This window comes from Plectropomus leopardus, chromosome 22 (genome assembly GCF_026936395.1).
Source record: "Plectropomus leopardus strain MGB_pleo_1.0 chromosome 22, ASM2693639v1, whole genome shotgun sequence".
NCBI classification, from domain to species: Eukaryota; Metazoa; Chordata; class Actinopteri; order Perciformes; family Serranidae; genus Plectropomus; species Plectropomus leopardus.
Window position 1 is genome coordinate 12,824,439 of NC_142197.1, and position 24,458 is coordinate 12,848,896.

Sequence of the window (24,458 nt, forward strand, 5' to 3'; positions counted from 1 at the left end):
GCCTTCGTCAAAGAAGAGTTGATGCGGTAAATGGGATATGGAAACGTCTTTGCTGAATAAGTTCTGACAATCAACTGTTTCCACTGTCCGTGACCTTATTGGTGCATTAGAATCATTGCATTAATAAGTCTCCATCTCTGGGCAGCATGAAACACAGCCAAGTGCATTGTTATAGGATTTACGGCTTCGGGTCCAGCCTGAAATCGTAGGTCGGTGGGTGAGGTCAGGTTGCAGAACTAATTGGTCATATGTGTGAATGCTAGAGCAGTTATGGTTCTCCCTGTTGTACTTTTGGTCTGGGAGGTCTTTAAAATCAGATGTGCAATTTTTGGCTCATACTAGCTGACATGAAGAAGGAATTAAAACTTGCCTAATTGAAGCAAATTGCTGAAGGCACTTCTTCATTGTTCTCAGGTAGAATGGTTGGATGGCCAAGGTAACTTTTTTGGATTACAGTTCATTACCTCTACTTCTTCTCTGTTTCCAACAGATTACAACCATGCATAAAGTGTAGCCGATACTGCCAGCTATTGATGGTGATGATGATATATATTTTGAAAGTTTGATTAAAATTGCTTGACAAGTGAATGCAAATACAACTTGTTACTGTGTTTTTATCCAAGTCAATGGTTTGTCTCTACAGATTAGCCTATCAGTCTGCTCATCTCTTTAGTCAGGACTTAAAATATCTAAACAACAATTGTGTAAATTGCCATGGAATTTGGCCCAAACATTCATGGTATCCAGAGGATATATCCTTATGATCCCTTAACTTAACTTAAGTTTTCACTTATCCAGTGAAATATCTTGATGTCTACATGGGGAACTGCCACAAAACTCTGTACAGACATTCATTGGTTCCCCGACCATGTTGCCAACTGACTGAATTGCCATTCAATTTAGAAAAAACATACATGAATTGTTGTAACTTTGGTGATCCTTTGACTTTTTATCTTGTGCCACCAGATAAAACTTTCACTTTTTCCAATACTTTATAATGCTAGTTATTATTGTGCTCATACTAATTCATGCATTCATGATTAATATCCTTGTCTCAGTAGTAGGTCAGATTCAAACCACACAACTACAGCAAATTTAAAAACAGTGGGCTATAAAATAATGTCTATTATTCCCACCAATCGCATGATGCATACTTACATCCATAAACTGTTTGCAGGTGCTGGGGGGCAGTTTCTTATTCACAATTCATTTTTTATTGTATGTGCACATGGTTGACTTTATGTAGGTTAAATATTTTAATCCTCAGGAATAAGCAATGAAAATAGTAGTTTTATAGGCTGCTACTAAGCATTAATCCTAAGAGAGGAACCCCAAAATCTGCAGGAGACCACATGACTGGACCACATCCAGTAAGGCCAGAATCCTGAGACACGATATGCTGTAGCTGTATGTTTAACCCTTAATAATGACAGCAGGTGTTGAATTATAGGAGAAAACTCAAAGAATCTCATTCGTCAAAAGCAACAGAGGAGCCAGGTAGTCGACCCTGGACATTCACGAAGGAGCAGCAACTGGTAATTCACAGCCTCTGAGGATAAATGTGTAAACCTCTGATGACTTCCTGCAAACACTACTGCTGTAAATAATGACCTACCCCTCTCCTACCTGTCCAGTGAAACAAAGGGTAAAATAATAATTCAATAAATCAAGATGAATTCAGATTTAGCGTCATAAACGCACAGTCAGTACATTTAGAGAGGCATTACACTAAGTGAACACATATGGGCTGTAAAACTGTATGTAGGGCATTCCAATGTTTTGGTTGTGATGTGTGTGTGTGTGTGTGTGTGTGTGTGTGTGTGTGTGTGTGTGTGTGTGTGTGTGTGTGTGTGTCTGTGTGTGGGTGAGTGTGTATGGGTGTGTGTGTATTTTGGCGGCATGCCCAAACCTGATGTTGATAAAGTGTGACCACAGGAGTCCCCAAAGGAGAAAAGATGGAAACAGGCCAGTACATATACACATACTTTTTCTCTCACTCTCTCCCAGTCAGAGTCATTTTTATATCACTTCCTTACGTCTCTCTCTGTCTCTCATACACACTCAGAAAAAAAACATTTAAAAAAACGGGTACACGTGTTCATAGTGTTTTGACAGTCTTAAAATTCTGGGAATTGCTTCTTACTTTCTTGGAGAATAAACCAGTCTGGATCGAACTGTACTGTAACACTAGCTGTACAGGGGATGAAATCAGTGTTTGCAGCACCAAAATACATCAAATGTGTACTAGTTTGATCAGGATCACAGTATCAGGACAGGTTAAACTGTCACACACAGAAATATGCTTATTTAGACTTCAAATTAAACCCTGAGAGTAAACATTTGGATAACTGTAAGGTGCAGGTTATCAGAAAAACAAAAATAAAACAGACTTTCCCTCTTGCATAGTTTGTTTTTGGTCTGAAACCTACATCTTAAAACATCTTGTTCCAAAAATCAAGGCACAGTTATGATAAGCCATCGACCTCATAAACACTCTGTGTATGAAAAATATTTGTTAGCAAAGTTCACCTGCAAAAACTAAGGGCTCCACGCAGAAGGAAGTGTGCCAGTGCTCGTGGGTGAGAGGGAAGTGAATGTTAACACACTAGCACGGTAGTTTTGTGGTGCTGTTGGTTATCCCCGTTGGTTAGCTACATACAAGTTTGCAAGAGCATTGGAGAAGAAGGGAGAAACCAAGTCACATGATCTCAGCCCACGCTGTGTTTACATGCACCACGGTGCAGTCCCAAGCATGTTTCTTTTTTACAAGTACTACAGTGCTTCCTTGTGTGCACACATGGCAACTGAAAACATTGTTGAGTATTAAGGGCTCAATATGCTTCAAATGAACAAGTCTGTGACAAACACTTGTAGAGGTAGAAGTGTAGAAGTGAGTTAAAGGGGACAGTTCATCTACAAAACAAAAATTCATATTTTTAGTCTTACCCGTAGTGCTGTTTATCAGTCCAAACTGTTTTGTTGTGAGTTTGCAAGTGTTGGAGATATTGGCTGTGGAGATGTTTGCCTTCTCTCCAGTATAATGGATCTAGATGGCACTCGGCTTGTGGTACTCAAAGCCTCAAAAAAAGTATATTTGAAAAACATTGCTGTAGTTTTTCAGTTTTTTTTTTTTTTGGGTGCTTTGAGCACCACAGGCTGAGGACCATATTATATTGGAGAGGAAGCAGACATCTCCAACACTCTGCATCTCACACCAAAACAATCTAGACTGATAAGTAGCACTACAGGTGAGGGGAAAATACGGTATGTATTTTTGATTTTGGGGTGAACTGTCCCTTTAACACAGCACCACATAAAAATAGGCAGCACACACAAAGGAGCTGCAGCGTTTAATAGTTACTGTACATACACAGCGTCGACTTTATGTTTATTTTGGAGCAGTGCAGCACATTACAGCAGGGTGAGGTCATAAAGTACAATGTGTCCCTAGTGTCCACATGATTGGCTTTACATATGTGATCTATGTCCTCCCTCAACACATCTCTGTTTCGGTGGAGCCCAAAGAAAAACAGACTGCACTGATTCAAACTACACTGACAGAGCCTCGGGTAAAGTGATCCATTTCTGGACAGAATGCTTTAATCTATAGCTCAGCGTTAAGTAATCCAATATGTGCATCTGCAGTCCAGGCACTATAGCAGAGTAATAATTGGATCTCGAAAATGTTAGTCCCTGACATGTGCTATGAGTCATGAATTAAGGCTTTATGTAATGATGTTAAAGGATTTTTTTCTCCTAACACACACACACACACACACACACACACACACACACACACACACACACACACACACACACACACACACACACACATCAGCTCTTTTTTTGGTGAAAGCATTTCCGTCATTTCTATTCACCTTTTATTTCCTGCTCCTCTATCAAATCGTGGGGAAATGGGAATATTTACTATAACACACAAACACATACACACTCAGTGGATTTCTGAAATCCCTCATGTGCAACAAAGTGCAACTCTTTATCATTCTGAAAGCAACTACTTCAAACTACTGGAAAATGCGCCATAAATAGAGCTCTCATGATAAATGAGCCAGGAGAAAAAAATAGAACATTTCCAAAATAAAAGAAACACTTATCACTGCTGGAATAATGTGGAGTGGTTCCTGAGACTAAATTTAGTGTGATGAAAACCAACTGCAATGAGAATTCTGTTATTTAAAGTTTTCTTTTGATGGATCCCAAAATGTACTGACCGCTTAAATCAACGTCTTGTTGACTTGGACTGTCTGAATTCTGGCTTGGATTTGGTTGCAATGATAAATAAATAAAACAATGGTCACACGTCTGATCAGGTAGACTGTGCTTTTTTTTCCTGGAATAATTTTTTGTGATACTATTCTTGGTCTTTGCTGCCCTCTCCTGGGCAGACTTTAGAAGGTAGAAGGTAGATTTCTTGGTCATTTTTTTAAACAAAGTTTAACAAACAAAATTACATTTGTCCTTGATCCTGCTACATCTTTGGAGTTAAAGGATGAACTGTTTGAAATCAGCAGCTAATATGAAGAATCCATCTAGTTCTTTGGGCATGTTGCTGCTGGTGGCATCATTCAATTCCTGCAGTGCATTTTTTGAATTTGCGTCTTGTGTCCTCATAGCTCTGAACAAGGTTTGCCCATCCAGTGCAATAACCTAATCAGCTTGATGTTAGGGGTTAACCATGTCACTGTTAAGATGTGTGCAGGGCAGTCTCTGATTTCCCGTTGCTGAGTGATCCTCAATCACATCTCATCTACTTCATTTTCCCAACAACCACACATTAGCCAGAGGAAGGCTTGGTAGAGGAACAGCTCTCTGTCCATGTCGGGTCAGCCTCACCTTGATACGAGCTCTCCTCCCTCTCTTCGTCCGGCACTTTCTGTTTCGTTTTTCCTCTCTAGCACACTTACTTGGAATTCTCTGATTTCTCTCTTGATGTCAGATGTCAGATGTCCAGTGTCGACAGGATGCCACAGAGTTGCAGTTGCAGGGGTTTCTCACATGCAGGGCAGATCTTGGTACATTTGGATGGCATTTTTTATGGCACTGGCAGTGGTTGCAATCATTTCATTTCATCTGTTATCTCCAGATCATGGCCAAATCCCAGTATACTCCTGACCCCTACTGCTTAGTCATTACTCCTCCATTTGTGCCTTCATGTATAGGAGCATGGTGTCCAAATTTGTGTTGGTATAGATGGGTGGGGCGTAGTGTTCGGACCAAATGCCATTGTTCTCATAAAGGCATGGCACGCCTGCAATCTTACTGCTACAAAGTTTTTACATGAATTCTTCCATTTACACAAAAAGTATCAAACAAAGTAGAAAAAAGTGTATAAAACAAGGTACTCTATTGGTATCAATTCAAGAGCTCTGATACTGGTGCTGGTATTGTAATTTTATTAAGCCCTTACAGACACACAAATCATTATAGAGACAGGATGAGCACAGCTGTGCATTCACCTTTCTACATTCACATTTGTGGGGGGTCATACTTGTCTTTTGCGCTAAGAGTGAAAGCTGAAAGTATGACTACAAAGGATGGGGAGGAGGACTTAAAGTAAATCTGTTATATGAAATCTGTGTCTTACTCTTTTAGGGAGGTTCACCCTCTAATCTGAACATGAATCTGTATGCCACTAAGAAGACAGCAGCTGAGGGCATGTTGGACATTGCTCTCTTCCTGGCTAACATCACACACATGAAGACTGTCATCGAACAGGGAGCTGGATACAGGTACAGTTTATTTTTGTGTGTTAGAGAAAAAACGGCAAGATTTCACTAGAAAACTACATAATTATATATAGTTAGAGTGTATAGAGTTCTGCCTCCTGAATTATCACATTTACTGTCGCCTCAACATTTTTCTCTCTCCTCCTCAGGTACTACGCTGCGGTCCTGACACTCATCTCCTTCTCCTTGGCTCTGCAGATAGTGGCTGGAGTCCTTATCATCATCATTGGTGAGCCAATCACATTACAGTGTTAGACCACCTTCAGAAATTCATCCTCTGTGTTTTTAACTATCATATTAACTCACTAATACACTGACACATCGATTTGTTGTGGAAATACAGGCAGTGCAGGCTGAAGTTAAGCCACTTTCTTGTCTGTTTTGGCAGAAAATAATTCATGGCAACCAAACATTCTTGAATACATTTCTGCCGCTTCTGCGTAGTGTTATTTTGGTTGTGTGTATGTACACGTGTGTGCTTGTTGCAGCTCGGCGAGACATCAACGACGAGGCCAACCACAAGCGCCTGGACAGCCTGAACAACACCATAACCATCATCATCTTCCTCATCTTCGTCACCAACATCTTCATCAGCGTCTTTGGGATGGAGCGCACCGGCCTCTTTGCCAGGATGCATTTCTGACCTTGTGATGTAGGGGGTGATTCTAATTTTTGGAAGACAGAGAAAAACACGTTCAGCATAAGACCAAATGCTGTAAACACAGAAACACAGAGTAGTGTGACTTATTGTTCTACTTAAAGTACTAATCAACTACAGTATTATCGTACTCTGTATTTATTTGACTTTGCTCAGTGTGAATGGACGGGGCCAAGGGACCAACCAGATATGTGTGTGTGTCTGTCTGTCTGTCTGTCTGTATCTGTCTGTGTACTTGGTGTGTGTGTGTGTGTGTGTGTGTCTGTGTGTCCGTGTGTGTCTGTGCGTGCGCAGCTCGTTGTGAGCTGACCCTCCTCGCCTCTTATCAACGGTTGTTAAACTTCCTGAACAATCTGACCACCGGCATCATCTTCCTCACCCTCATCGTCAACATCATCAAAGCCGCCTTCGGCACACAACGCAGCTGCCTCCTTCGATGGCTGCTTCAGCGTTTCATTCTGTGACAAACCCTCCGCAGCCACATTCACACACTGTGCGTGCATTCAAAAATGTAACATAAACGTGCATGTTAAACATGCGTTTGTTTGCCACACTGTCATTTTTAAAACAACCACCAGATGGTGCCAAACACAGATATTTGAAATCCTACATACACAGACACTCATGCACAGTAGTTTAATAAATTGTCAAAGCTTTAAATTTTAATTGATAAATATACACACATTCACGCTGAGAATTTGCCTCAGCATTCAGGCTTTAAAGAATACTTCACCCACAAAATGATCAGTTAGTTTCTGTGCATCACCTCAAATTTGTGAAGAGAACTTTGTTTTTCTTGCATGCCTTCATGCTGAACCAGGAATCCATAAAAGGCAATCAGTCTTAACTAACTGAAGTAAGCCGTGTTTAACAACAGCAAAACTATATCCAAACATCCGTTGGCAAACTCACACGACTTGTGCAGTATAATGCAAGTCTCATTTATCCAGCCGTACGCTCAGTACTTGCATTTTAGATAAAACATTACAATATGCTCTTTATCTGCTGAGGCATGCTACTTATCCGTACGACTATTTGAGACTTTACTGAAATGTTTCAAGTTTTCATACAAACAGCAACTTTTGTTACCATAAGACAATCAAAATGTCGCTTAAAACAATACATAGGCTGGAGGACGAGTGATTTGTATTGCAGTTTGTATGGGTGCATTACTGTATGTTTGCTATGGGGTAACTTTTGAGTGTATGTATGTGTGAATATGCATGCATCAAATGTATGAATGTGTACGGGTGAATGTTTGAAGTGTTTGAAACTGTGTGTTTGTGTGTCTGTCCGTGTGTGTGTGTGTGTGTGTGTTGTAGCCCGTAGGGACCTGAACGTGGTGTCCAATCAGAAACGACTCGACTACCTGAACAACCTTGCTACAGGCGTCATCTTTGTCACCACGGTGGTTAACTTCTTCGTCAGCTTCTTCGGATCCAAGAGGACTGGCTTCTTCCGCTGGCTGCTGGCTCGACTTCACTTCTGACACACACACACACACACACACACTTAAACATAAAAGGTGAAATTCAGTGCTGACAATTCACGTACATGCACACATACTTGCATTTTTTCAAACATGAAATATTTATTATTCTGGCTTTTTAGAAAAAAATCACACTGTAATCCAACTAAAATATTTTCATCTTAACCAACTGAATATCTTTGTAAATATGCATTATTTTATTTGTTGAAACAACTTACTTGTGCAAAATTCTGCATGCATTCCATTCTGATTATTTCATTCACTTTACACATTCTCTCCCTTGCTTGAAGTTATAAAAGCTTTTTTAATACAATTTCTTTAAAAAAAAAACTTTTTTGAATTGGAAAAATGATTTTGAGGTTTACCAAAAAAATAAGAAAATCAGGGTAATATAAATAAGAGATATCCTTAGAATTTGTACATTTACTTTCTCCAAAAAGCTAAATAAATGTCGTAATTTAACCGAAGGCTATGCTTTTCTTGCTGTGTTTTTTACTCAGATTTGGTTGGTTGGTGTCTGACTATGGTCTGCTGGAGTGAAAGTGAATGCACAGTAATAAGGATGCATGTGATAATAATATGACAGGTGGTAGTGTGTGTGGGCAAGTGCATGGATGTGAAGATGTCTGTGTGTCAAGGAAAAGGTAAAGTGCACATAGGTTAAACTAAAAAACTGTCTCCGTGTGTCAGAGCCAAGTGTAGTTTGAACCCAGTCTTTCTCTACTGTTTATGTGTGTGTATGTGTGTGTCACAGGCCGTCGGGACCTGAATAACTCCGCTCTGCAGAAACGTCTGGATTACCTGAACAACGTAACAACCGCCATAGTCTTCATTACCACAATCCTCAACTTCTTCATCAGTACCTTCGGCATGCAGCGCACTGGACACTTCCCATGGCTCATGATGCGCTTTCACTGACATACACACACTTCTGTAGACCACTGTACCTTTAGACTGCACTACCACACAGACACACTCATCATAGCTCATATAACATGCACACATACAAATGTGCAGTGAACATTTTCCATTTGAAGTCTTTGTGTAAAATCTGTACATGTCTTACATATTAATACTAGCGTATTTTATGACTACATAACTTCATAATTTCCAATTAATAACAACAAAAATTGTGTAAAATACACTTTTCTTTCAGTGTATTCACACGTTTGCTTTTGAAAGCCATGTGCACACGCCATATATGTTAAAATGTAATGTGGATGGGATAGACTTTCAACAATACTGTATACCGTCCTTTTTAAGTTTAATTAAGTAATGCCGTCTAACATTAGCCTCATCTAACAAGGGCTCACCTCAGCAAACTATTACAAATAAAATGTACATTAAAATTAACATGAAGTATTATAACAGTATTGTTCTGAATATTTGGAACTTTATAAAATCATGCAACGTTTCTTCATTCATGCATGAAGGCATGTGAAAAAAACAAAGTTTTCTTTAATGGAGTGCTGATGACTTTACAGTAAATAAAGAAAAAGTAGAGATAGGTGTCTATCAGATAATACAATACTGTAAAGTATTTCAGGCAAATGGATTAGATGTGCTTTTTAAAGTGTTTGGTTGCTACTTCCTGATTGGACAGTGAGAGCAAATATGAAAGCCGAAGCCTTGGTGATGTCAACCAATAGGGACGCCCATTATTTGGCACATAGAACTGGAGTTACTGGTAGTTTCAGTAAGCAGCATTTCCGAGGAAATGAAAGTAAACGCAAGTTAAGCTCCCTCTGACACATCAGTAGCTTTCCACAGGCAACACAGACTTCTCTGCAGGTAAAGTTCACATGCTCTGATATGTTGATTTTAAAGTCATCTTAAACTAATCTAACACCTCGTGTACAGTTAAAAGAAAATACTGCAATAATGATGAGGTTACTAGTGGCTATCATAGATCCCAAAGCTACGCTATTCGGGTTGTGTTTGACAATGGCAGCATGTCTGGTATTTCTTGTATTTAATCAGGTCAAGTAATGATTTCTAATTCCTATTTTGCGTGCATATTGTTAACATGTGCTGTTGAGTTCAAATGTTGTTTTCCTCAAGTGTCACTGCAGGGACTATCTCCACGGTAACACTTTGCCTGCATGTGTTACAATTCCCTAAGCTTTTGTTTTACTGTTCAAACTGGGAGTGTTTGTTTGAACATAGTCATAAGTTTTTTTATGCACTTTGAACTTGTTCCCTTTCACCATTGAAAGAGGAAAAATGAATCCTGGGATACTCATATTGGTAACATAACGTGGCATTTTCGTCTCATCAGTTGCGTAACATTGCGTTTAAATATTAACCTTTGATGTTAGATTGGGCAAGATGGTGTCTCTGATGAAAGTCTGGTTTTGTTTGATCCGTCCAGTTCCCCTTCCCCAGACTTTCTCACTCCGTATACTATGTCATTTGCTGTTAGCATTAAGTATTGGTGCAGATGGGTTTACATTGGAGTAAACTGTCCAGTGCTAAATAGTGCCTTTGGTGCTGATGTCACATGCTCAGGGGTGTGACAAAGTGGCAGTATTTGACGCCATGAGAATGAGAACAGGCTGGAAAAAAATGCATTGTCATGAAATGGCAATTAAATCTAATAGACTACACCTAATTTAGTCGTTAATTTTCTTAAGATGAAAAATGAGGAAGCTCATCAAGACATAAAATGCTGGTGTCAAAGTAAAGGAAACATATTGCCTTCATGGTCTGACCTGCATGTTGCATATGATGTTATCTATAAAAGGCAGGTTTACAGAACTATAAACACCAAAAGCAAGGACCACATGAAAATCAACCTCCTAGACAGGTAAACGGTTGTCAAAAATGTAATTTACCTGCTTGATTTGTATTTTGGGTGGTTTGAATGTGAAAATCATAATAATCAGATTCTTTCTGCTCATGCAGACATGGCCTCAGCCAGCAGCTTCCTATATGAAGAGCAGCTCCTGTGTTCAATCTGTCTGGATGCGTTCACTGAACCCGTCACGACTCCATGTGGACACAACTACTGCAAGTCCTGTATCACAGGGTACTGGACCAGGACAGACCTGATCCAGTGTCCCCTCTGTAAGAAGAAGTTCCGCAGGAGACCACAGCTTCAGGTCAACACAGAGTTCAGAGATATGGTGGAGCATTTCAACAACATGAGGGTGAGGGGGGGCGATGACATCCTCGCCAAACCAGGGGAGGTGCCCTGTGACATCTGCCTTGAGCCGAAGCTCAAAGCCCAGAAGACGTGCCTGGTGTGTTTGGCCTCATACTGCCAGACTCACCTGGAGCCTCATCAGAGAGTCACAAACCTTAAGAAGCACCAGCTGATCGACCCCTCAAACCTGGAGGACAGGGTGTGTAAGAAGCACGACAAGACGCTTGAGTTCTTCTGTCACTTTGACCAGATGTGTGTTTGTTCCACGTGCTTAAAAGAGGAACATGCAATGCATGGTACCGCCCCGTTAGAGCAAGTGTTCAAAGATAAGAAATGCCAGCTAGACTATGTGATATCACACATAAAAATGACGGAAAACGCTAAATCTGAGAATATTAAGGCAATCAAGCACGCGGTTGAACGCAGCAACAAAGAATCAAAGGAAGAGATAGCAGTCATTGTTGACGTTTTCACCGCTCTAGTGGTCCCTCTGATAAGCAGGCGTGCTAAGCTGATTGAAGTGATCCAGGAGAAGCAGAAAGCAACAGAAAAGGAGGCTGAAGACTGCGTGACACAGCTGGAGCAAGAAATCGCAGAGTTGAGAAGAAGAAGGTCCGAAATGGAGAAGCATTTACAAACAGAGGACCACCTCCTCTTCCTTCAGAGCTGTCCATCCCTTTTCTTTCCAGTGAACACCATCGTATATGATGCCCTGACCCAGTCCCCCCAGCTAATTGAGCTCTCTGCCATCAGTCAGCAGAATTATGTGGGGACGGTGAAAAAAGCAGTGGCTCAGATGGAAAAGATGCTCAGTAAGGAGATGGAGAGGCTTATTGAGGAGGTCAGGTCATCTGATGGATGTGAGGCCGATGAATGGCCCAAAGTAGAAGTGTGGACTCCGCCTCAGGACAAACTGATGATGATCCAGCAGTGTAATGCGGTGAATGTGACTCTTGACGCCTACACAGCCCATCCAAGACTCATGGTGTCTGAGAATGGGAAACAACTGAGATTTCATGAAGGTCAACCATCTCTTACTACCTTATTTGGGAGAAGATTTCAACACCATACCCTCATTCTTGGGAAAGAGGGGTTTTCCTCAGGCAGGTTTTATTATGAGGTTCGGGTCAGTGGAAGTAAAGGATGGCTGTTGGGAGTGGTCAAAGAGTCCGTAAACAGGGAGTTGTTCTGGTATCCTACCCCAGCCGATGGAGGTTGGACAGTTGGTGCAATCTACAACGACATTGAAGAGAAATGTTTTGCTAATTCTACATTCTCTGCTCCTTTGTCCCTGAGTCAAAGGCCCCAGACAGTTGGTGTGTTTGTAGATTATGAGAAGGGAGAGGTCTCCTTCTATGACGTGGACACCAGGACTCTGATCTACTCCTACACAGGATGTTCCTTTATTGAGAATGTACCAGCTTTAAAGGCTTTTCTCTATTATCTGGCAGGTACATCCGTCAGTGGCAGACAGAAGCTATACCCTTTTTTTGGTATCTTTGAAGATAATTCTGACAACATGCTTGAAATCACACTCCTGTAACCTGAGCAACAAGTGCCACATACATCAGAGTAGATTAACCTACCTGAGGGTAATAGTAGTAACATCAGACAAATACAAAAGGACCAATACTCAGTGTAATATAGTCTTTGAATTCATTCTTAGCCTTTTGTTTTTCCAGTCATAGAGATTTTAACTGAAGAAGGTAATGGTGGTGAGGTTCATTTCAAATTGGGGACAAAAGCAGAAGGCACATCAGTCATATATTAACATACATTTGCAATACCTAAATATGACTATGAGATGGCACCATTGTTTAACGAAGGATCCGGTCTGTTTCTCAGAGAGGCTCGGAGGAAACAACGGGGTGAATAGTACCATCATAAAAACCCAATTTTTTTCTTTGGCACTGTCAAAAAAGCTTTTGATGTATGGTTCAACACTTATTGATTAGTCAATCTATTGAAATTTAACGTTATAATGATTTTTGATAAGAGTAAACATTTAAGACACTTTTTAATTCAAAAATGCCCCAAAGTGGCTGTTTCTAGCTTCTCACATGTCAGCGTTTGCTTATTTTCTTGTGTTTTTTTGATAGTTAACGAAATATCTTTTGGTTTTGAACTGTTGACTGGACAAAAAAATTAAAACTTCAATATCTGAATTTGGCCTTTGTGGAATTGTTATAGACATCTTTCAAGGTCCTCTGCAATTTTAAGGTCAAATCTGATAATTACCTAATCATCTGAGCCTACATAGTCAGTGGGGATGTAAAAAACTTATATCTATTTTTTTAATTGTGATTACAGAACAACTTCTTCATGCAAAAATTTTGTTTATCGTTAATTCTTTCAGTTTAAGTATTCGATTTAAGTGTACAATTGATAGCACATGATGTGTATCCTTTTATGTTTTGATGACTAAGTAAAACCCATTGACTACAGCATCCACATTCCACTATTTTCTTTAAAGCAAGCTTTTTTTGAAGGCCGAGTCATCCGGCACGCTGTGCCAAAACATATCTGTCACACGAGCTTCAGAAGCAGGTGTTTGTTATGTAAGAACTACACATCTGATATGTTTTATACTGTTGAATAAAAGAGCATTTCTTACATGAACTACTACAACTAGTCAAATCCACAAATAGAATAATTTTTAATATTATGAGTCTGAATATCTAGTTTTTTATTCAGTGAAATGAAGAAAGTTTATTTTTGGCTTGGCCTATTACCATGAGGATGGAGTGCTTATAACTCCATGTTTAATAACTTTACAGCAAATAGATAAAATATGGGGAGCGTTATCTCTCAGGTAATACAAAACAGTATATTATTATTAATAATAATGGTTATTATGTCAGTGCAAGGGCAAATGTGCAGCCCTACAATTAAAGTGAATTGGCCAACATCAGTTTTGACATAATCTCTGAAGAAAATGTCTGACACATAAAGGAAGTCTTTAGAAGCTAAAGCAGTAAGAACATGCTTGTTTTTTGTTTTTTTTTTGCCATTTTTGAACATGTAACTTTTTATTTGTGCACAAACTCCTGCCCTCAATTTGGGATAATCTTTGTCAAAACATTTTCTGGACTGTATAGTGGCTGAATTTCTTTTTAAAATATGCTTGTTGAAGTTGCCTGGGCTTGTATTGCTGGCTGTTTGTTGTGACACAATTTTTTTTGGGTGGAAAAAGTCTAAAGGAAAAGCTCAGTGCTGTAAAAGTCAGCCTCAGTAACTTTTTCCAGGAAGAGGAGGGGGGGAAAGGGAGGGATCATGTGTCATTCCCAAGAAAAGAAACTGCGAGCCTAAAAGGAGATTTTCCCCGACTGTTATTATCCACAGAAAGCACAAACATCTCGGCAGGTAAAGTTCAAGCGTTCGTATTACCTTTTTGATCTTACTGAAATGTACAAAGACATTTCATGGTTCTCTGTTATTAAAGCAGGGTAGGCTATAAAACTGAGTTGGCAAATACTTTGAGCTAAAATATCTCCAAAGAATCTAACATCCTGCGTCCAGATGAAAAGTACCACAATGACGATACGGTTACTATAGGCTACCATAGATCCCGATGCTGAACTATCAGGGCTGTGTTTGGTGCCGCAGGATCTCCTTAATATTGTTTTCTTCAAGTGTAAGAGGGGTTACAGCGTATGTTACAAATCCCAGAACTTGTGTATTGACAATCTAAATGGAAGAACCAAAGTATTTATATAGTTTGGACTTCTTCACTGTCATTATTTGAAGAGGAATAATCCATCCTGAAACAATTATTTAGGCTTCTTCACACTGAAGTTAGACATTGTCCTGCAGTGCCAATTAAATCTCACAGACTGCAGTCATTTCAGTTGTTGATTTTCCACAGAAACTTCTTCCTTTATTATTTTTTTTATCAGAGAAAATGGGTGAGCCTGAAAAGATTAACTCTTTGAATCCCATGTCCTTTTATCTCTCTACCATCAGCTATTGAGAAAAGAAATACAGTACAACAAAAAAATATTTCAAAGTAAAGCTCATTGTTACAAAAACGACTAAAATTGTTAGAAACTGGTTTGGTAGAGTTCAAAAAAGACTTAAACTTATGAAAAATAAATCTGCCAACAACACAATATGAGAAGGTATTTTGGTGGCAAACTATTACACACTGGCTCCAACAGAATATCTACAGCAGCATTTAAAGCAGGACCCCTGCACAACCTGCTGCATTTATGCTCTGATCTGTATTTTGTGTTGAAAGTTATTAGCTACAAAAGGCAGTTTTTAGACAGACAGAGGCAATAAGAATTATAATCACCATCAACAAGTACCACTTGAAATCAACCTCTGAGAACATAAACAGTCGAAAATGTGTGTTACCTTCTTGATATATTTGGTTGGTTTGGTTTATGTATCTTGTGCAGACATGGCCAGCAGCTTCCTATATGAAGAGCAGCTCCTGTGTTCAATCTGTCTGGATGCGTTCACTGAACCCGTCACGACTCCATGTGGACACAACTACTGCAAGTCCTGTATCACAGGGTACTGGACCAGCACAGACCAGATCCAGTGTCCCCTCTGTAAGAAGACGTTCCGCAGGAGACCACAGCTTCAGGTCAACACAGAGTTCAGAGATATGGTGGAGCATTTCAACAACATGAGGGTGAGGGGGGGCGATGACATCCTCGCCAAACCAGGGGAGGTGCCCTGTGACATCTGCCTTGAGCCGAAGCTCACAGCCCAGAAGACGTGCCTGGTGTGCTTGGCCTCGTACTGCCAGACTCACCTGGAGCCTCATCAGAGAGTCACAAACCTTAAGAAGCACCAGCTGATCGACCCTGTGTCAAACCTGGAGGACAGGGTGTGTAAGAAGCACGACAAGACGCTTGAGTTCTTCTGTAACTTTGACCAGAAGTGTATTTGTTCCATATGTTTGAAAGAGGAACATGCAACACATGAATCTGTCCTGTTAGAGCAAGCATTCAAAAAAAGGAAAGCCCAGGTGGATTTGGGGACATCAGAGATAAAAGTGATGGAAAACTCAAAATCCAGGAGTATTAAGGAAATCAAGTACGCGGTTGAACAAAGCAAAAGAAGGTCAGAGAAGGAGATAGCAGACATTTCGGAGGTTTTCACTGCTCTGGTGGTCTCCCTGCAGAGAGGCCAGGCTGAGCTGATTGAGGTGATCCAGGAGAAGCAGAGAGCAGCACAGGAAGAGGCTGAAGATCAGCTGACACAGCTAGAGCAAGAAGTCGCAGAGTTGAGGAGGAGAAGATCTGAAATGGAGCAACTTTTACAATCAGAGGATCATCTCTGCTTCTTGCAGAGCTGGCCGTCTCTGTCACACATTGAGGGTCTATTCGAACCTCTGTCCCGCTCCTCCCCTACATTTACACCAGACCTCACTGCCATCAGTCAGCAGAGTTATGTAGGGACGGTTAAAAAAGCAGTGGCTCAGATGGAAAAGACGCTCAGCAATGAGATGGAGATGCTTATTCATGAGGTCAGGTTATCTGATGGTTGTGAGGCCGCTGAACAGCGTGATGCAGCTGAAGAACTGATGACAGACGAGTTTGTTGAAGAAGTGTGGACGCCACCTCAGGACAAACTGATGATGATCCAGCAGTGTTGCGCTGTGGATGTGACTCTGGACACCAAGACAGCCCATCACAATTTCATAGTATCTGATGATGGAAAACAACTGAGATCTTCCGAAGGTCCACGATTTTTACCTGCTTTTTTGAGGACAGACCAGAGTCGATCCCTCATCTTTGGGAAAGAGGGGTTTTCCTCAGGCAGGTTCTACTATGAGGTTCAGGTCAATGAGAGTAACAGTTGGCTGTTGGGAGTGGTGAAAGACCCCATTAACTGGGACACTAATGTCCTTCCCACCCCAGAGGGTGGAGGTTGGACACTTCATGGATTCTACAACCAATTCCAGGAGACATGTTTTGCTTATAGTAATAACTCTGATCCTGCGTTTCTGTGGCAAAGGCCCCAGACAGTTGGTGTGTTTGTTGACTATGAGAAGGGAGAGGTCTCCTTCTATGATGTGGACAACAGGATTTTAATCCACTCCTATACAGGATGTGGCTTCATTGAGACCCCACCAGCATTAACAGCTTTCCTTTATTCTATGGCTGGGGCATCATTGAGCGGCAGGCAAAAGCTCTACCCTGTTTTTGGTTTCCTTAAAGATGATCCTGGCAACATTCTCAAAATCACTCCTGTAGCTGAACAAAGTGCCACATACTTCAAATAACTCTAACTAAAGGTAGTGGTAGTAGTATCACATGACAAAAGGACTATAACTCTGTAATATGTAGTCATTGGTATAATTCTTAGCTGTAAAATCACATCAATCTGACAGCTGGTGGTGAGATTTATTTCAGGATAGATCAGTCATGCACTTTATTTAAATACATGTCGCAATACCTTGATAAGACCAGGAGATGGCACTATTGCTTAATCAGTGTCCTGGTCTGTTTCTCAGAGACACTACTGTTGCAGTGGACAATGGCATCAGAGTGAACCCAATTTAATTTTTGGCATTTTCAAACATGCGATGGATGTATAGATTCATAGATTACTGAATATAAATCAGTCTTTAAAGATATTTATATTATTGATTCATTCCATGCAAGAATGCCCAATATTGTTGGTTATAGCCTCTCAAATGTAAATATTGGCTTGTTTTCTCACACTTATATTATTGTAAACTAAATATATTTCAGTTTTTAACTGTTGGTTGGACAAAACAAGCAATGTCAATATGTTAATTTGGGGTTTTCACAAGAGCAATGGCCTTTTTCCCCCCAAGATTTTCATTTTACATACCAAACAATTACCTTATTGACCTGGCTTATAGTCTATGGGGACGCACCAAATTTGCAGATGACATTACGAGAATTGACTACAGAGTCTATATGTGCACGTTTGTTTTTTTTTTTTTTAGTAAGCTGTCTTCAGAGGCCAAGACATATGAAATGCTTGTCTCAAACATATCTGATAAATGAGCTTTAAACCCAGACACACTATACATCTCGCTATGTATTACATATCATGCTTTATAAAAATGTATAAAAGTGAGTTTCTTAAAAATAAACTTTGTAGATCTTTGGTTGTTCTTTTGCAGATTCCTCAGATTGGGTTTACACTGATTAAGCTCAGACTGAGTGTTAAGCGCCTTGCTCATGGGCAATGTGTCCTGTCATTATTAGAAAAGAGGGGTTTCTATGAGTCTTCCTTTGTTGTGATAAAATACATAAAAGCTACCTGTTAAAGTTTTCACAGATCAGGTTAGCAGGGACATTTCAAAACTTAACATCACTGCAAATTATATGTACACAGACACCATAGCTCATACATACAGTGGACTGTTTAGCTTCATTCTTGACCTTAACATTTGATTTCTCTTTCACCCGAACACTTGTACATGTTAAAACCATTTAATTTTTATGATTACACAACTGAATAGCTTTAAAATGTTTTTTAATCGTGTAAAATACATTTTCTTTCAGTTTATTCGATAAATAATAATTACTAGCTTTAAAAGCAAAAATGTAAAATATAGAAAATTGGAATATAGTTTTTACTATGGGATTAACCAATAGCGACTGTCGGGGGGCGGAGCATCGACTCATATCTACATCCTGTAACCACTCTTTCCCAAGAAATGAAACTAGCCCGCAACCTGAAGTGAACTCGCTGTCGGTTTTCACTGTTTATGCAGACAACACTGACCACTCGGCAGGTAACGTTTAAATGTTTAATTTAAGTTTTATAACGTCGTCAAAAGTGTCTTTGTGCTCAGAGGAAATATAGCGCACAGAGTGAGTTTGCAGAGCTAACCCGAGGCTGTGTTTGGCAGGGGCAGGATCTCCTGTAGCTAGTTAATGTATTTACCCGTTTAAATACAAATAATGTGATTTTTATTCCTCTGTTTCACATTCATGTGAGCTCAAAGGGCGTTTTCTTAAAGTGCCACCGCAGCTTTTATTTCCCCTTCGTCACTGGCGCATTCGCCAATTCAGAGGGACTATTTTTAGTGATTAAACCGGGAGTGTGATATGACCACGAGTCTGTCTTTACACTTCAGACTTCTTCACTTTCGAGGGACTATTTTTCCTAAAATAATCTTATATGCTACACTATAAATATTTGAGGAAGGGGTCCAGATGTTGTATGGAAGTGCGTTTCCCCCTGTTAATGCATAGATCCCACTTCAGTGGTTAGGTTTGAGGACAGACGCAGGTGCAGAAGGACCAGGTGAGTAAAAAATAAATCAAGTTTTCCTTATGAAAGCCATATATGTTGTTTTTTTCAATAAAATAAGATAAAAAGGGTTTGATCCACATCCTCAGGAGGGACAGAGGAAGGATCAGTTATGTACCTCCTGGTTTACCATTGTTTAAGTGCACTGATTAAAGTTGTAGTTTTAAAATGACACTTTAAATCATAAATATAGCATATAATAGAAAATGTGTGAAATTAATATTTCATAAAAAGCAGGGGGTGGGTGGAAATAATTATAATAATTACAATATTAATGCCATTAGCCAGAATCACCTTTAACCCTGTTATTGTGTGCTTTGGTTGTTTTTTGCCAAATGAATTACCTTCAAAATATGAAAGTAAGGAAGTGGTTTTGTATCATAACCTATCACAAGATGAACAAAAAGAGCAATAGCATTTAATTGATGGTAAAAAGACAATAAGATGGTGTTTGGGGAGGGAGACGAAGCGAGAACAGAAAGACGCAAAGATGAAAGTTTTACTAGTTTTATCATTTATTTGTTTACTTGTTTATTTGACAAGGACGAATGCATAAAACATTGCTTTGGGTATGAAATACAAAATAAATGCAATACATACAGGTTTGTATCCAAGGCTCGTCTCTGGTTAGGCTTTTAGAATTAAAACAGGAAGTGTAGGATTACTCAGTTTAAAGTACTACAGTACAATTAATACATTAATATACAGGCAAAAAAATGAAATTAAAGTGGAGACCAATATGCTAGTATTACCATGTCTGAAATATTAACATGACATCAATATTTACTTTTTAAATATTATGGCTATCCTCAATACCAGCATTTTGCAACACCTCTAATGGACATGGTGTAATGGAAAATGTAGTTTTATGTATGTTTAATAATGTGAATAACTTTGTGGGGCCATTTGATTTCATACGTGCTTAACATAGGCTACTTTAACATGAAAACACAAGTTTTAGTCTTGATAATGAGTCTCATGTTAGTGTTTGTAACATTGAAGAGATCACAAATGAACAAAGTATTTCACATTTATTATTTTTACATCTGAATAGTCAACAGTTTTAGGGCTCCATTATAAAACCTTTACAGGAATGCACTCCGAATCATCAGATCCTTCTCTCTTGTGCAGACATGGCCAGCAGCTTCCTATATGAAGAGCAGTTCCTGTGTTCAATCTGTCTGGATGCGTTCACTGAACCCGTCACGACTCCATGTGGACACAACTACTGCAAGTCCTGTATCACAGGGTACTGGGCCAGCACAGACCTGATCCAGTGTCCCCTCTGTAAGAAGAAGTTCCACAAGAGACCACAGCTTCAGGTCAACACAGAGTTCAGAGATATGGTGGAGCATTTCAACAACATGAGGGTGAGGGGGGGCGATGACATCCTCGCCAAACCAGGGGAGGTGCCCTGTGACATCTGCCTTGAGCCGAAGCTCAAAGCCCAGAAGACGTGCCTGGTGTGTTTGGCCTCGTACTGCCAGACTCACCTGGAGCCTCATCAGAGAGTCACAAACCTTAAGAAGCACCAGCTGATCGACCCTGTGTCAAACCTGGAGGACAGGGTGTGTAAGAAGCACGACAAGACGCTTGAGTTCTTCTGTAACTTTGACCAGAAGTGTATTTGTTCCATGTGCTTAAAAGAGGAACATGCAACACATGAAGCTGTTGCATTGGAGCAAGCGTCCAGAGAGAGGAAAGCTGGGGTGGACTATGTGATGTCAGAGATAAAAGTGATGGAAAACTCAAAATCCAGGAGTATTAAGGAAATCAAGTACGCGGTTGAACAAAGCAAAAGAAGGTCAGAGAAGGAGATAGCAGACATTTCGGAGGTTTTCACTGCTCTGGTGGTCTCCCTGCAGAGAGGCCAGGCTGAGCTGATTGAGGTGATCCAGGAGAAGCAGAGAGCAGCACAGGAAGAGGCTGAAGATCAGCTGACACAGCTGGAGCAAGAAGTCGCAGAGTTGAGGAGGAGAAGATCTGAAATGGAGCAACTTTTACAATCAGAGGATCATCTCTGCCTCTTGCAGAGCTGGCCGTCTCTGTCACACATTGAGGGTCTATTCGAATGTCTGTCCCGCTCCTCCCCTACATTTACACCAGACCTCACTGCCATCAGTCAGCAGAGTTATGTAGGGACGGTTAAAAAAGCAGTGGCTCAGATGGAAAAGACGCTCAGCAATGAGATGGAGATGCTTATTCATGAGGTCAGGTTATCTGATGGTTGTGAGGCCGCTGAACAGCGTGATGCAGCTGAAGAACTGATGACAGACGAGTTTGTTGAAGAAGTGTGGACGCCACCTCAGGACAAACTGATGATGATCCAGCAGTGTTACGCTGTGGATGTGACTCTGGACACCAACATGCTCCATTCCAAATTCATGGTGTCTAAGGATGGAAAACAACTGAGATATGGTGAAGGCCTGCTGTTTTTTTTTAGTAATTTACTGGGGGCAAGATCCGAAAATCAACCCTTTGTCCTTGGAAAAGAGGGTTTTTCCTCAGGCAAGTTCTACTATCAGGTTCGAGTCAGTGGGAGTAAAAGTTGGGTATTGGGAGTGGTCAAAGAGCCCGTTAACAGGAAGAAGAGGTCCATTCCCACCCTTGAAGACGGAGGCTGGACACTTTGTGGACTGTACAATGACTTCCAGGAGGAATGTTTTGCTAACTCTGATAGGTCGTCTCTCTTGAACCTGAAGCAAAGGCCCCAGACAGTTGGTGTGTTTGTCGATTATGACAAGGGAGAGATCTCCTTCTTTGACGTGGACGCCAGGACTCTGATCTACTCCTACACACAATGTGCCTTCATTCAGAACGTGCCAACAATGACAGCTTTTTTGTATTTCATGACAGGCACTACCTTCAATAACAGACCGAAGCTTCACCCTGTTTTTGGTTTCTTTGAAGAAGATCCCAACAACATGCTCGAAATCACTCCTGTAGCCTGCGAGACTTAATGCTTCGGTAGGCAGTTGTAGTTCTGTGTCATTGGGCAAACTTAAAATACAAACTGCTCATATCATTGTTGTCAGGCACTAACTCCAAATATCTCCAAATTGCACTATTTTCATTTTTTTTCATAAATTAATTTTATTGGTCGTCCTCTACGTCTATCAAAGGGTTTTTAACATTTCTCAACCAATTAAATGTATTTAGAAAAGGCTGTGACTAAACTTCATATCTCTGTTGAATCATTTGAAAAAAAAATAGCAGTTTTTACTAATTCCTGAAAAATAGCAGTTTTGGAGAGCAGCGATATTGTAAATCAAGTGGACTAGGAGAAAAGCAGACTTTTGTCTGTTTTCTCAGGTTTTAAAACAACTGGCTTTTCATGGGTGTCTTGTGCCAATCACAGGTCGTTTAAGAGAGAGGACGTTCCTATTGGCTGTTCTACAAATACAGATGCACATGCACCCTTCAGTGAAAGCCTGATTCAGTGTCATTCAGTGTTGCAGAAAAAGTTGTATTCTGGCATTGGCAATGACTGCCTACACTGTAGAGCAACCCCCCAAAAAATGCAGACTGACTTTTCATAAATAAAGAGAGTGACATTAAACGAAATAAAACACAAGATGGAGAGAAAGTGTTGCTAATAGTATAGCCTTCCAGTTTAACCGTAGCCAGAGATTCACAGGAGCAGCTGTGTCGCAGCTTATGTAGCTAATGTTTGCTAGAGCCTAAAATCAGTGTTCCCCAGTTAGTGGTGGGGAACTGGCATTACTCCTTAACTCTTTAATTTTGAGCTTTTTGTTTTTCCACTCATGTTGTGAAAAAAGTCAGAGATTTCAGCTGAACAAAGCTGGTTAGATCACTTAGAGCTGACACTTTGTGATGGGGTTCAGAAAGGTGGAGGGTAAATCATATACTACATTTACATACATGTTACAATACCTGTATATGAACAGGAGATGGCACCATTGTTTAACTAATGTTCTGTTTTTTTAAGCGATACAGCTTTAAGATTTATCAATTAGCTAATCTCCAGACATTCATATTTTGATAACTCATTTATTATTTATGTTTTATGCAAAAATGTAAAAATAATCAATGATTCTAGCCTCTCAAATGTGCACATTTGCTTGTTTTCCGAGACTAATACGATAGTTAACTAAACAAATATCTTTCTGTTTTGAACAGTTAGTTGGAAAAACAAGCGACTTTAATATGTCAATTTGGGCTTTTCATAGTTTTAATGGGCATTTTTTAAAGATTTTCTTTCATTTTATAGACCAAACAGTTAACCAGTTAATTGACTGGGCCCATAGCATGTGGGGGGATGCACCAGATTAACAGCTGACATTACTTAACAACTTCTTTATGCTAAATGTCGATTATTTTGTTCATCAGTGGCTTCTTGAATTTGGGCACATGGTTGTGTGCATATGATAAATGTGCTTTATGATTCGATTACTTTATGTGAAAAGCAAGCTTTTTTTAAAGAACAAAATATGAGTAAAGATAAACAGGTGCTTGTTATGTATGCATAATGCATCTGATGTGTATTATACAGCTTAATAAAAATGCATTTCATAAAAAAACACTTCTTTTTTCTTTTCCTTTTTTTATCTGTTTCCTCAAATAATATTGCTTGAGTTCTGTTGGGGTGTCCTGTTTCTTGCTCATGGGCAATGTCTCCTGTTATGTTTAGAAAAGGAGGCCCATTTAGTTTTTCTTTATTATGATAAAATACATAAAAGCCATCAGTAAAAGTTTTAACTGATCAGGTTAGCAGACATTTCAGAAGGGAGCGCTGGTCCACCACTCCTGGAGTTCATCTCTCAAGGGGAACTTTAGCCAGCAGACTATTTATACCTCAGCTGTCTGACTGAGTGGCGCCCTGGGAACTGGGACACTGTGTGTGTGTGTGTGAGAGAGAGTGAGTTAATGTGTGTCTAGTTGGAAAGATTTCTTTAGGATGATGTGTAATTGTGTGTGAGAGAGACAGGCAGAGAAAGAGACCTGGAAGGCCAGGATGACCAGCTATGAAATATGCCACCTACCCTGGTCAGATACTGTATGTAGGTCATTCACTCATCAAACAGACTGACTCTGAAGTGTAAACACACCACAGGTCCAATGCACGGCTGCAGAAAGAACAGAAGAGCAAAACACCAAAAAAAAGATGAAGATTTAACAGTAACAGTAACAGTGTCTGAAATTTTGTGC

At 40.0% G+C, this 24,458-nt stretch overlaps 4 protein-coding genes across 10 annotated transcripts in view; all 4 read left to right on the forward strand.

The window, feature by feature from the left end:
* LOC121961553 (ninjurin-2-like) overlaps positions 1 to 9,205 on the forward strand; it is a 33,040-nt gene extending 23,835 nt beyond the window's left edge. Inside the window, exons 2-5 of one of the 5 annotated variants that reach the window (XM_042511591.2) lie at positions 5,614 to 5,750; positions 5,897 to 5,976; positions 6,236 to 6,399; positions 7,728 to 7,917. In XM_042511591.2, coding sequence (XP_042367525.1) covers positions 5,614 to 5,750; positions 5,897 to 5,976; positions 6,236 to 6,390 — 372 coding nt within the window. In that variant the 3' untranslated portion in view covers positions 6,391 to 6,399; positions 7,728 to 7,917. Of the gene's footprint in view, positions 1 to 5,613; positions 5,751 to 5,896; positions 5,977 to 6,235; positions 6,400 to 6,699; positions 6,899 to 7,727; positions 8,362 to 8,648 lie in introns of those variants that run through there. The other 4 variants (XM_042511589.2, XM_042511592.2, XM_088072451.1 and 1 more) reach the window with 4 other exon arrangements.
* Positions 9,206 to 9,481: 276 nt separating this feature from the next.
* LOC121961131 (E3 ubiquitin-protein ligase TRIM39-like) lies at positions 9,482 to 13,483 on the forward strand. Of its 2 annotated transcripts, none has more exons than XM_042511004.2 (2): positions 9,482 to 9,685; positions 10,799 to 13,483. In XM_042511004.2, exon 2 carries the CDS (start codon positions 10,801 to 10,803, stop codon positions 12,580 to 12,582), a length of 1,782 nt encoding a protein of 593 aa, XP_042366938.2. In that variant the 5' UTR covers positions 9,482 to 9,685; positions 10,799 to 10,800; the 3' UTR covers positions 12,583 to 13,483. The 2 variants fall into 2 exon arrangements, with proteins under 2 accessions (XP_042366938.2, XP_087928576.1); XM_088072450.1 differs by lacking the exon at positions 9,482 to 9,685 and adding an exon at positions 9,697 to 10,700.
* Positions 13,484 to 13,816: 333 nt separating this feature from the next.
* On the forward strand, positions 13,817 to 18,134 carry LOC121961129 (E3 ubiquitin-protein ligase TRIM39-like). Its single transcript, XM_042511001.2, has 2 exons — positions 13,817 to 14,402; positions 15,440 to 18,134. Exon 2 carries the CDS (start codon positions 15,442 to 15,444, stop codon positions 17,275 to 17,277), a length of 1,836 nt encoding a protein of 611 aa, XP_042366935.2. The 5' UTR covers positions 13,817 to 14,402; positions 15,440 to 15,441; the 3' UTR covers positions 17,278 to 18,134.
* Positions 18,135 to 18,641: 507 nt separating this feature from the next.
* LOC121961130 (E3 ubiquitin-protein ligase TRIM39-like) lies at positions 18,642 to 23,832 on the forward strand. Of its 2 annotated transcripts, none has more exons than XM_042511003.2 (2): positions 18,642 to 18,768; positions 20,421 to 23,832. In XM_042511003.2, exon 2 carries the CDS (start codon positions 20,423 to 20,425, stop codon positions 22,247 to 22,249), a length of 1,827 nt encoding a protein of 608 aa, XP_042366937.2. In that variant the 5' UTR covers positions 18,642 to 18,768; positions 20,421 to 20,422; the 3' UTR covers positions 22,250 to 23,832. The 2 variants fall into 2 exon arrangements, with proteins under 2 accessions (XP_042366937.2, XP_042366936.2); XM_042511002.2 differs by lacking the exon at positions 18,642 to 18,768 and adding an exon at positions 18,801 to 19,283.
* The last annotated feature ends 626 nt before the right edge of the window (positions 23,833 to 24,458 follow it).

Excerpts from the sequence above, each read along its gene's own strand:
- LOC121961131 (XM_042511004.2), top strand. The coding sequence starts at position 10,801 with ATGGCCTCAGCCAGCAGCTTCCTATATGAAGAGCAGCTCCTGTGTTCA.
- LOC121961129 (XM_042511001.2), top strand. The coding sequence starts at position 15,442 with ATGGCCAGCAGCTTCCTATATGAAGAGCAGCTCCTGTGTTCAATCTGT.
- LOC121961130 (XM_042511003.2), top strand. The coding sequence starts at position 20,423 with ATGGCCAGCAGCTTCCTATATGAAGAGCAGTTCCTGTGTTCAATCTGT.